The sequence below is a fragment of the Phocoena sinus genome, chromosome 19, assembly GCF_008692025.1.
Source record: "Phocoena sinus isolate mPhoSin1 chromosome 19, mPhoSin1.pri, whole genome shotgun sequence".
NCBI lineage: Eukaryota > Metazoa > Chordata > Mammalia > Artiodactyla > Phocoenidae > Phocoena > Phocoena sinus.
The window spans coordinates 14,704,434-14,717,967 of NC_045781.1; the positions used below are offsets into that span (position 1 = coordinate 14,704,434).

General features: G+C 40.1%; 1 protein-coding gene across 3 annotated transcripts in view; it reads right to left on the reverse strand.

Annotated features, from left to right (window-relative positions):
* Window positions 1-5,909: 5,909 nt before the first annotated feature.
* The window catches only part of ZFP14 (ZFP14 zinc finger protein), a 35,488-nt gene continuing 27,863 nt past the window's right edge, over window positions 5,910-13,534 (reverse strand). For all 3 annotated transcript variants that reach the window (XM_032614539.1, XM_032614540.1, XM_032614538.1), the window contains one exon: window positions 5,910-11,259. In XM_032614539.1, coding sequence (XP_032470430.1) covers window positions 9,893-11,259 — 1,367 coding nt within the window. In that variant the 3' untranslated portion in view covers window positions 5,910-9,892. The remainder of the gene's footprint in view (window positions 11,260-13,534) is intronic.

Here is a 13,534-nt window from a genome sequence, read left to right on the forward strand (position 1 = left end):
AGGGGCAAAGACGTTCACGTGAGTAGGTGCAGGTAAAGAAAGGACTGATCGAGGGCTTCCCTGGTGGTGCAGTGGTTGAGAGTCCGCCTGCCAATGCAGGGGACACAGGTTTGAGCCCTGGTCCGGGTAGATCCCACATGCCACGGAGCAACTAAGCCCGTGCGCCACAACTACTGAGCCTGCGTGCCTAGAGCCCGTGCACTGCAACGAGAGAATCCACCGCACTGAGAAGTCCGCGCACCACAACGGAAAGTAGCCCCGCTCGCCACAACTAGAGAAAGCCTGCACGCAGCAACGAAGACCCAACGCAGCCAAAAATAAATAAATTTATTTAAAACAAAAAAAAAGGACTGATCGAGCAGGGGATGCACAGAGCAAGAGAACAGCCACCTTGGGTGACCTGACCAAACACTCCACCCCTACATACCCTGCACGACCCTTACAATTTTGGTCCACCCCTCTTCCGAGATATCCCTGGGGTCAGGTATGTAGAGGTGCACTGCAATCAAATACCACAAATGCAATCCAGACAACAGCATCTAAAGGATATCGAGAGTCCAAGAGGTAGAAAAACTGTAGCCAGATGCCTATCAGGTCAAGTTTTCATGGAAACCAGAGGAGGACACCAACAGCCTCTCACTGTAGACCCAGCAATCAGACTCATTTCACAGTGAGGCCTCCATTGTGGCCCAGTCCACGAACAAATTCCCTCCCCTCACACTAGGGACAAAATGTAAGGTGTTTAACAGGCACAACACAGGGAAGGTCGTGACCATTAAGCAAAATACAAGCAGTAATCACATTCTGAGATAATACCACCTCTGCCTGTGGTCCTAGCCTGCAGTACCATTCCGCCAGTCCACCCTTAGCCCCAGAGCTTGTGCGGAATACTGGAGAGGTGGTGTAACAACCCACCACAGGGTTAATATGATGGCGCCTTTCTCTAGTAAGGGGCCCAGAGTAATTACCTTAGTAGTCTCAGGTGGGCCGAGTAGGAGACAGGTGAAATCTGTCAGTCCCTTTCTAATCCTGTCCCCCATGGGGTGGCAAACTCCAAACACCTGGGACTTACCTGCCAGTCCCAGGGCCATTTTATAACGTGTTCCCCTGGAGGTAGACCCTGTGGCAAGGGCCAGAGTGAGTTACTGTCCTGACCAGTAGTTGGCAACCGTCCTTCGGTGGGCAACCGTTGAACTCGCATTGTGTTGACTAGTTGTCTCTGGGTTAATATGGCTTGGTCATTGGGAAAATTGCTCCTGAGATGTTCAGTTATAGTCCTTAGGGCTTGAGTTAGCCTGTGGTCTGCATATCGAGAGCATGGGTTTTCAACATCAGTTGTTAAGGAGTCCATTTATTCTTTCCATTAGCCCGGGAGCAGTGAGGTTGGAGGGCAGGTGGAAATGTCAGCGTATGTCATTTTTAATCAACCCATTCCTGAACCTCATGGCTGGTAAAGTAGTTTCCTTGTTCACTGTTGATGTCCATGGGGGTCCTATATGTTGCACACAGGTGTTCTAGACCCCAAATAGTAGGGTTTTCTTGCATTGTTAGATGACTCGGGTAGGTCTTTGGTAATGTCTTCCACCTTTGCAATGCACCGTAGATGCATATAGCTGTTGTTCCATCACACTAGATTGTTGCTCTGCCCTCTGCCGTAGCTGGGACCAGAAGGTTACTATTATTTTGCCATTGCCACAGGCCCCAACCAAATCCTTCCGGGTAACTGGCCACGTCCAATTCACAAGCCTATCCCTGAGGTAATATCCCTAAAGCTTGTGTATGTAATTGTTTAGGGGTGAGGGGTCGGAGGGTGATGCTAGTCTTTTGTAGATAATCCAGGTCCTTGTGTGTTTTATTCATCAGCCATCCATGTGCAGTCAGATAAGCCATAAGCATTTGACTGCTACTTTTTAAAAGTTACTTATTTATTTATTTTGCGGTACGCGGGCCTCTCACTGTTGTGGCCTCTCCCTTTGCGGAGCACAGGCTCCGGACGCGCAGGCTCAGCGGCCATGGCTCACGGGCCCAGCCGCTCTGCGGCATGTGGGATCTTCCCGGACCGGGGCACGACCCCGTGTCCCCTGCATCGGCAGGTGGACTCTCAAGCACTACGCCACCAGAGAAGCCCCTGGGCTGCTACTTTTAAACTGGAAAGAGACTCTGAGGTTAACAGGATATCATTGATATAATGGAAGAGAAAGACATACCTCATGGTAGTCAGCTGCCACAGGGCCCCACATGCTAGTGGGCAGCCACCTCGGGATCACCCCCATAACTTTCTGTCCGCCATCTTTATATCCTGACCTCATGGCACTTGTGGGAGTTTCCTCGGCCTCCTGGCTGGCCAACTATTGCGCTGTACCCCACAGAACTGCAAGCCTTGTAGTTGCCCAGCCTCAAGACCGAAGAAAGAGCCCAGAGATGGCAACAGAGATATCAGTGGTTTATTGGGTGAGAGGATCTTACATACCTGAAGCAAGGTCCTGGAGTGACACCCCACAGTGTGCATCAGACAGCGAGTAGGACATGGCAGCAGTCTTTACTATTCAAGGGAGAAGGAGGCTACAATTTATAGGGGGAAATGACGTCAGCTTGGCTCCAGTTACCAGGGAAACTAGCAGCTGGGGCACGTCCCTCACAGCCCCTCAGATTAACATGCATCATGAGGGCAGATGTTTCCCTTTAATAAAGTAGCAGGTGGGGCCATTCTGGCCGGAGGATTAGAACCATCACTAGCTGGGGCAGGAGGCAAAGACGTTCACGTGAGTAGGTTACAGGTGAAGGAGGAACCGATCGAGTAGGGGATTCACGAAGAGCAAGAGAACAGCCATCTTGAATGACCTGATCATTCTGACACCTGTCAGAATGGCTATTATCAAAAAGCTGACAAACAATAAGTGTTGGCAAGAATGTCGAGAAAAGGGAACCCTGTGGGTGGGAATGTAAATTGGTGCAACCATTCTGGAAAACCATATGGAGATTCCTGAAAAAGTTAAAAATAGAACTACCATATGATCCATCAATTCCACTCCTTGTTATGTATCTGAAGAAAATGAAAACACTAATTTGAAAAGATACATACACCCCAATGTTCATTGCAGCATTATTTACAATAGCCAAGACATAGAAGCAACCTAAATACCCCTCAACAGATGAATGGATAAAGATGTGGTATTTATTATAATGGAATATTACTCTGCCATTAAAAAGAATGAAATAATGCCATTTGCGGCAACATGGATGGACCTAGATGGTATTATGTTAAGTGAAATAAGTCTGACAGAGAAAGACAAATACTCTATGACTTCACTTATATGTGGAGCCCAAAAAACAAAACAGATGAACAAGCATAACAAAACAGAAACAGATCTATAGATACAGAGATGAAACAAGCCAGAGGGGAGGGGTTGGGGGAAGTAGAGAAATAGGTGAGGGAGATTAAGAGGTACAAACTTCCAGCTGCACAGTAAATGAGTCATGGATATGAAATGTACCTTGTGGGAAATACAGTCAATAATTATGTAATATCTTTGTATGGTGACATATCATAACTAGACTTATTGTGGTAATAATTTTGAAATATATAGAAATATCAGGGCTTCCCTGGTGGTGCAGTGGTTGAGAGTCAGCCTGCCGATGCAGGGGACACGGGTTCGTGCCCCGGTCCAGGAAGATCCCACATGCTGCAGAGCGGCTGGGCCCATGAGCCATGGCCGCTGAGCCTGCGCATCCGGAGCCTGTGCTCCGCAATGGGAGAGGCCACAACAGTGAGAGGCCCACGTACCGCAAAAAAAAAAAAAAAAAGCCTTTTTAAAAAAGAGAATGGAAATGTAATAGGACCAATTAAACAGATGTTACCTATATAAAATAAACAATAACATGTTTCTCTCCATCCCTTGGTATAGTAGAGTATTTTTACTCTTCTTTCCTTTTCCAATAATACTTCTTCTGAACTACCTGCACCCTTTAAGACATCGTGTTATTCTGGTATATTGGTAAAATAGAATATCAGTAAACATGAAATTCACTTTGACATGCAGCTCTGCTCTTATTAAGCCCACATTACAAAGATTCTCGTCGTCAGCCTAATGTGATGACATCAAGTTAAATACAAAGCATTTGAGCATTTGTGGGATATACGTATAGAATTTTACTTACAGGCAGCATGTCCTTAGACTTGTAATTAATCTCTAGGCCCATAGAATGTCCTGCCTGATAGGAGTGTCTTTGTTTGCTTGGGGGCTCTCGCCACCAGTCTAACAATGTGATTTATGATAGAGGTTTTGGGACACACCATATTAGGTCTGACCACTGGAAGGACTGGAGACTTGAAACTTCGATGCTCATACTTGAAAGGTGTGAGCTTGAACCTTCTGAAGGAGTTGAAGGCTAAAGATCAGCCTAACCTCATGGACAGAATGTGAGCACCAACAAAAAATCTGGAGACCACAGGCTTGGGCAAGCTTTCTTGTGCATATTGTCACAACTCATGGCCAAGAGGAGGTAATATCATCCTTGTGTTCAAGGAGAAGATGACCAGAAGCTCCACATTTGGATCCCTCCCACACTTTGTCCTATGCATCCATCTCTCCCTTTAGCTGATTCTAATTTGTATCTTTTCATTGTAATAAAACTAATCATAACTGCACTACATTCCTGAGTTGGGTCAGTTGTTGTAGTGAACTACTCAACCTAAGAATGGTTGTAGGAACCCCTGAATTTGTAAAGAAATCTGCATAATTCATCACATCAGAAAATTAAAGGAGAAAAAACAGGTTCACACCAACAGATGATAAAATAGCTCCCAACAAAATCTAACAGGCATTAAGTAGAACAGGGACTGAATGAAACTACTTACATATAACAGACTATTTACTCTAAGTCAATAAGCATTATACTAAATGTTTAAATAGATATGTGATTTCCATTAAATTGGAAAAATGAGGGAAGTTATTCCCACTAGTATTCAACTTTATTCTGAAAACTCCAGCTACTGCAATAAGAAATAGAAATAAAATAAATAATAAAAAATATTGAGGGAACTTATTTCTATTTGCAGATGCATGGCAGAAAACATAAAATATAAAAAAGAAAAAAGAATACAATTATTTGGTATGGCTTAAAATGAAAACTGTATGCAAAACAATAAACACCATAACACAGTGAAAACACAAGCCACCTTGAAGAAAATAAGTCCAACATTTATAAATGTGTAATACCTGGAATTATCAATACCTGGATTATTTAATAAATCCTAAAAAAATCAGTGAGATAATCCAGAAAGAAAGAGAGAAAATGCATGAATAAAAAAAGCACTAAGGGGGCTTCCCTGGTGGTGCAGTGGTTGAGAGTCTGCCTGCCGATGCAGGGGACACGGGTTCGTGCCCGGTCCGGGAAGATCCCACATGCCGCGGAGCGGCTGGGCCCGTGGGCCATGGCCGCTGAGCCTGCGCGTTTGGAGCCTGTGCTCCGCAAAGGGAGAGGCCACAACAGTGAGAGGCCCGCGTAGCGCAAAAAAAAAAAAAAAAAAAAAAAAAGCACTAAGGGAAACATAATTGGCCAATAAACACATATGAAAAATGTGCTCAATTCACTTGCAATCAGAGAAGTACAGACACTCATATTCAATAACTGAAGGGATTCAATATTGGTGCAATGATGGAGCAATAATCTAGCAATATGTGAAACACAGTATACACAGCACTTCTAGATATGCACCTTTGAGTCTCAACTCTTCAAAGAAATAAGAAAACGGCTTTCAGCGACTGTGAAGCTGGGGAGGTCCCGGCTGGGAGAAGGACATTGGATCTCATTGTCCTCCCAGCCTTTCGACCCTCCCCCAAAGCCCCTCAATAAACTGGCTTGATTCCAAAAACTAAAAATAAGAAAAAAAAACGCACAAAACGGTATTCAATATAGCATTTTTATTACAATGAAAAATCATTTTGTCCTAATCACTGTTTAATAGAATATTTAAGCATGTTTAATACATACATTATCAAGCACCAGGCTGGAATCTTTTCCATTCTATAGAAAATCATTAGCCTTCCATTCAAGCAGGAAGCTGCTTTCAGAGTATAATGTGAGCTGCAAAAGAAAAGTGCCCTTCCTCACCCCTTCCCAACACAATCACTCACCATGTCTGAAATGACATCCTTGAAGACATTCATTGTGGTTATGGTAGCATCTACCAAAGTGGTTCACATTCTAAAGGTGTTAAAAGGTATTTGGAGTGAGAAGTGCACAATGAAGTAAATTTGAGATACACTATGTTAAATGAAAATTTCTTTAATACATCTTTCGACAAGCTGATAACGTGTACTTGGATTTCCCCCAGAAGTAGATACTTTATCCTTTGTTTCATTTACACTTTTTCCCCAGATATATTTTTTCAAATATCATCAAGGAGTAGTATTCCCTGAAGCAAACTTGTGGAGAATGGTGGTTAAACACTGGTCTTCTGGAGCTACTTTGTACTTGGGAAAGGCAAAACACTGGCCTATTAGTGAAGACTGATTTTGTAAGAAATTCTAAATATAACTATTTAGAATTATGAAGAATAGAATTTTCATAAGTGAAGTTGGTCTAGATTTTGCTCTTTATCTTCATCTAGTTTTGTATCAGATTATTTCACCTGTGTAAAATTAATTGGTAAAATCTTGTTAAGAATGATCTATTCTTAAGGTTTTTACCTACACAACTATCAGATTTTTTCCTTAAACAGGAACTTCGTACACACACACATTTATTTGTTGGTCTGTGGGTTCTAGAGCACAGTCAATTGTGATAACATACTTATAGAGAAGAAAATGTAATCCCTCTATATTTTTACATATATTGGAATACATATAGTATATACAGTGTTACCTTATAATTAAAAGGAAAATTTATTGATAATCTGTAATCACTTTTATCATCATTAATGCTGAATGTTTATATTTCATTTTCTTTTCCTTGATTGGACCTGCCAAGATACAGTCATTAACATTGGAAGTCTACTAGTGTCTAATCTCTTAATTTCTACTTTCAATTGTACTTTGTTTCTCTTGTGTTGGTTTTACTTTGTTCTGTTTCTTGTTTCTTGACATAAATGCTTATTCATTCCTTTAATACATTTATCTACGTGACAGGCCCAGCACTGATTGCTGCAGGTAAGTGAAGAAGATGAAAACTGGGCCCACAAACGAAGTTTTCTTAATGCATTCAGGGGCACACATTTCTCACCGAATAGAACTTTGGTTACATCTGACAAATTTAGATATGCAGGCATCTCATTAACAATCATTTCTTAAGTAGTGTATAATTTCAGCTTTGATTTTAAATATTACTTCAAATACATAAAAAAGTAAAAATGTTAAAACAATGAACCCTCCATAAACAGCTACTCTACTTCAGTAATTATCAACATTTTGCTAATCTCCTTTCTAGCTCTTTGCCAATTTGCTTTCTTTTTCTTTTGCTGGAGTTATTTTAATGCAAATCTGGGTATCTTACTTCATATATATGTATCGCTAACACATAGGATGTTCTATCTTTTAGTAACCACATTGACATTATCATCCCTACCAAACAAAACTAATATTTCTAAAAATCATTTAATACTCAGTGCATGTCCACATTTCCCCCAGTCTCCAAAATGTTGTTTTACATTTTGTTCAATCTGGGTCCAAATAATACCCACATATTGAATTTAGTTGATATGCCTCATCTTTTTTAATCTGTTAACAGTGCCCTTCTTTTCTTTTTCATGCCACTCATTAGTTGAAGAAATCAGGTCATTTGTTTTGTAGAATTTTACACATTCTGGATCTGCTTGGCTGCTTCCTTGCAGTGCCATTTACTTTTTCATCTATTCCCAAAATTCTTGGCTTTAAAATTTTTGATTTAAAGGTTTGATTCCTTCAGTTCATTATTCTGGCAATAAGACTTCATAGGTAGTGGTATGTACTTCCTAATTGCATTGTATCAGGAGGTGCCTATTTTCTGATAGTCCCACCTTTATAGACGTTAAAATTGAATAAAGGGCTCAGAGGTGGTCAGCTTGATAAATCCAATGTAACGTTCTCACGATAAACTTTTTCCCAAATCGTTTTAATATCCACTGAAGATCATTTTCTGGACCCATTATTCCATTAGGAACTAGAAAATTTTTCTAATCCTATCAATTTTTCTGTATTTACTGGTGAGATTTCTTAAATTAAAAATAAATTAATTTGATGAGCTTTGGGTGACTCTGAAACTTGATTCACATGGGAAAAGCAAAATAAATACTTATTTTTCCATTTATTTATTGGTTTTCAGAATAATGAGTTGGTACCCAAGCATTTCCCATAGCAGCCATAACTGAGTAAATTATCAAACTTCTATTGGGGTCATGTGAAAAGACCCAACTCCCACTGGCTGAAGATGGGGCAATTTGAGCATCAAAAAGTATATTGACTGTAATGGAATGTTTTCTTTCTTTTATACAAGAGTATTATACACACACACACACACACACACACACACACACAATTAAATTTCCAAGTGGTTAGTTCCTTTATGCCACCTTTTTGATAATTTCTAATTAATTGAATGGTGGTCAGAGATGAGAGATTATAAAACATTTACTCTTTGGAATTTATTATGGGAAAATAATTTCATATTTCTCTTTGATTCTTCCAATAGTTGTACTCTTAACAACCTCATATTCATAAAATTCATAAGGTTTCTTTTCAGCATGAAATTTTGGATGCAGCTCAAGTGGTGAAGAACTTCTCACATTCAATATAACCTCCTAGATTTTATCCAGAATAAATTATCTTAAGTTTAGTAAGTGCTGAGCAGTGACAGGAGGCATTTCTACATTTATTACTTCTATAGGATATTCCTTTCATATGAATTCACTAATACTAATGATGTTAATGACAACTATAGGTAATATTTACAGAAAACATGCTATGTGGCTGCTATTTTTCCAAGTATTAACTACTCACTCCTCACAACAATTCTATTACATGATGTAGCAGGCTGACTCTGGATTGGCCCCAGTGGCCCCTTCCTCCTGGTATTCATACTCTTGTGTAAGCCTTTTCCCTTGAGTGTAGGGTGGCCTAGTTCCTCGCTTTTAACCAAAAGAAGATAGAAAAAGTGATGAAATAATGTCATTTCAATGATTGGATTACACAAGACGACAGCTTCTTTGATGCTAGCAGCCTCTTGCTTCCTTGGCTTGCACACTCTGATGAAGTAAGCAGCCACCTTGAAGAGGCCCATGTCGCAAGGAAGTGAAGTCAGCATTTAGCCAACAGCCAGCTAGAAACTGAGGACCTCAGCGCAACAGCCCTCAGTGAATTAATTCGGTCAACAAGCACATGAGGTTGGAAGTGCATCCCTTCCCCAGTTGAGCCTTCCGATGAGACTCAGCCATGGTTGAAATCTTGATTTTAGCCTTGTGAGTGGCCCTGAAGCACAGAACCCAACTAAGTTACGCCTAGACTCCTGACCCACAGAAACTGAGATAATGTGTATTATTTTAAGCTACTAAGTTTGTGGTAATTTATTACACAGCAATAAATAACTAATATACATAGGTACTACTATCACCATTTTACAAGTGAGCAAAATGAGGCACAGAAATCTAAGTACCTTATCTAATAACACACTGGTAATAAAGGGGTGAAATGGTGATAATGATAGATTAAGGCTAAAGATTTTCCTGCATTCATTATATTATTTCCTCATATAAATTTGCTGAAGATATACAATGTCTGAATGGTGGTGGAAGGTTTTAAAGCAACAATTTTTTCTGAAATATAAACTTTTTAATGCTTAGTTATAAGCATGAAACAAATTTTCTCAAAAATGAATTTTCTGATGTTCTGTAACATGTACATTTGAAAGCCTTCTTGTATTAAATTCCATTATGAATTTTCTGGTGCTGAGTAAGGTGTGAATGTTGTCTAAAGGCCTTCTTACATTCCTTACATTTGTAGGGTTTCTCACCAGTATGAATTCTCTGGTGTTGAGTAAGAAAAGAATAAAGTCTAAAAGCTTTACCACATTCCTTACATTCATAAGGTTTCTCTCCAGTATGAATGCTCTGATGTTGAGTAAGTTGTGAGAGTAGTCTAAAAGGCTTTCTACATTCCTTACATTCAAAAGGCTTCTCACCAGTATGAATGCTCTGATGTTGAGTAAGTTGTGAGAGTAGTCTAAAGGCCTTCCCACATTCTTCACATTCATAAGGTCTCTCACCAATATGAATGCTCTGATGGGAAATAAGTTGTGAGTAACTACTAAAGGTCTTCCAACATTCCATACATTCATAGGGTTTCTCACGAGTATGAATTCTCTGATGGCGAACAAGTTGTTGCCTCAATCTAAAAGTCTTCCCACACTCTTTACATTCATAGGGTTTCTCACCAGTATGAATACTCTGATGGACAGTAAGCTGTTGGCATATTCTAAAAGCCTTTCCACATTCCTTACATTCATAGGGTTTCTCCCCAAAATGAATTTTCTGATGTATTCTAAGGTCTGGACCACATACAAAGGCCTTCCCACATTCCTTACATTCATAGAGTTTCTCAGAAGTATGAAGTCTCTGATGTCGAGTAAGGTGTGTACACTGCCTAAAAGTCTTCCCACATGCCTTACATTCATAGGGCTTCTCACCAGTGTGAATTCTCTGATGTCGAGCAAGCTGCTGATGTACTCTAAAGGCCTTCCCACATTCCTTACATTCATAGGGCTTTTCACCAGTATGAAGTCTCTGATGTTGAGTAAGTTCTTGGAGGACTGTAAAGGCCTTCCCACATTCCTTACATTCATAGGGTTTCTCACCAGTATGAAGTTTGTGATGTCTAATAAGGTGTGCACGCTGTCTAAAGGCCTGCCCACATTCTTTACATTTGTAAGGTTTTTCACCAGTATGAATTCTCAGGTGTTGACTAAGTGTTGAGCGACGAATAAAGGTCTTCCTACATTCCTTACATTCATATAACTTTTCTCCATTATGAATTCTCTGATACTCAGCAAGAAGATTATGCCTTTTGTAAGTGGACATTTTTTCAGAAGCAATTTTCACTTGCCCAAAATATCCCTCTTGTGGTTCCTTTTGCCCCTCAATCTTGCTTTTGCATTCCCAATCATTTCTAAAAAAGGAGTCTTGAAGGCCATAGCTTTTAATTCTTTCCATTATCTCCCACTGGAATGAATATATTTCATAAATGTCCTTTTCTGGAGATAAAGTATTGGTCCTGTATCTGGACTCCAAATCTGAAAGAAAACAAGAAAGCAAACACACGCTGTTTTCCGGTTCCAGAAGAAAGAAAACTATACAGAAATAAAAAGCATCTAAAATAATGCCTATTACTGAAACTGAGCAGGACCCTGTGGGGCTCCTGGGCATGGAAGCCTTTCTGTGTCCCCCATTTCTTTGTTTGCAGGGAACAGACTCCAGCCTCCATGACCTTCCCTGAGTTCCAAAGGGCAAATTCGAACAGTTGCTAATCAGGGAAGGGAGGGGATGCAGAAACAAGGAAGGAGTAGTCAAGAAACAGTACAGCCTTGGGGTGTCCTGGTTCTACCTCAAGGGATACATATAACAGTATCTTTGAGTTCCTCTGCAGAACTAAAACCCCCACCAAACAGAAGATGTTCCAGAGAGAAAGTCACAGTTTGATAACCTCGAGAAGCTCATCAGGAGACCACCTGAGGCCAGATTAAAGGAATACAGGCCCTGCACACACCCTGATCCTTATCAGCAACCCCGCCCTTGAACCACTGCTATAAAACTCACCAAATCCTCCTGGGTTGGGACACACAGTTCTTGAGGCACTAGCCTGCTGTGTCCCCGTTTGCCTGGCAAAGCAATAAAGCTATTCTTTTCTACTTCACCCAAACCTCTGTCTCCGAGATTCGATATGGCACTGGTGCAGAAAGGCTGAATTTTCAGCATCATTACCAGTGAATAGATTAGACATCTCTAGAAGATAGGCATCCTTGCTACAATAACACATATGTGTACCTAAAAAAACCTATCTTCTGTAAAATTACACACCAAAAATTAGAGTTTATGGGGAAAACAGGGCTGGAGAAGAACACTCAAATCTATGCAGCTTTATTGGCAGAGCACTAACAAATATAATAATTGATATCTCAAGAGATAACCTGAAAGGCAGCTCAACACAGCTGAAGGCTGCGTCATGGATATTAAAATGCACACAAAAAATTGAAAACACTGGATTTCAGGTGCTGAGACATTGTACATGAAAATAAAGCCCTGAGCCAGTGAGGCTACCATTAAGATGGAAATAGGATGAAGTGAAACCTGTCATCAGCTAGGAGACACGCAGGTTGATGGTATCCATGTCTGGGGAGGGAGCCTGAATGTAGGCATTTATTATTAATTTTCTTAATATGGAGGTGTAAGGGCTCTTAACAATAAAGTATCAAATTAAAGGCTTTTGCCTTTCCTGCTGAATGTTATAAATCTACTTCTACCATTCTGGCACTATTCAACAAGGAAAATTACCTGTGAAACAACTAAGTTCCACATTATACTGATATCATTCCCTACTTCATATCATTACTAAGTTAATTTGTATTATGGATTATTAACTGTATTATGGAACAGACTATATTCTCATACATTTCAAAACAAGGCAAAGGAAACAGAGAATAAAGAAAGTCCAGGAATGGAGGTGAGGTTGGTGATTAGGCAAACAAGGTAAATCAGTGGAGGCCTGATTTAAGTGTGTGTAAGAATCACCTAAAGGTCTGTTAAAACTATACAGAGATGTTTGACTGAAACAAGATCTACAGGACTAGTTCCTGCACATGTTTTTGTTTTGTTCTTTTTTATATCTGACAATAAATGACCCTGTTGCTGATCAATGTTTGAGTCTCTCTACTTAAACGTGTTCAATGATTTCTCTTTACAATTAGAATAAAAGAGAAATATCTGAGCATGAATAATAAGGCTTCTGCTTATCAACTCCTCTCCCATTTACTTTCTCTGTTCATGCCATAAAGGCCTCTTTTCAGCTCACAAAATGCACTGTTTAATGTTTAATGCAACTGTTGCCATTAAATAGGGCTCTTGACAGGTTGCTCCTTCTTTGAGAAATCCTCTGATTTTGCATGGTTGACTTCTCTTCATCCTCAGATCTCAAATCAAAAATCACTTCTTCAGAAAAGATATTCCTGCTGATCCTATTTAAGTCTAAGCACTTTATGCTCTATCCCAGAAACATGTTGCTCGTCTCTATAACATTGCAATAACATATTTATTAATTTTCTCACTTGTTATTCCGTTAGTCTCTTACCCCTAAGTTTTCCCAGTGGCAGAAACGATTCTAAGTTCACTTACTATTGAATAAGCAACCCCAAATTCGCAATAGATGTTACTCATTTAATTCCCACAATTATGTAATCACTAACAAATATATACATCCGTCTCTAACCTTTTTTTTATTTGTTTTATTTCTGGCTGTGTTGGGTCTTTGTTGCTGTGCGCAGGCTTTCTCTAGTTGCAGTGAGCAGGGGCTAC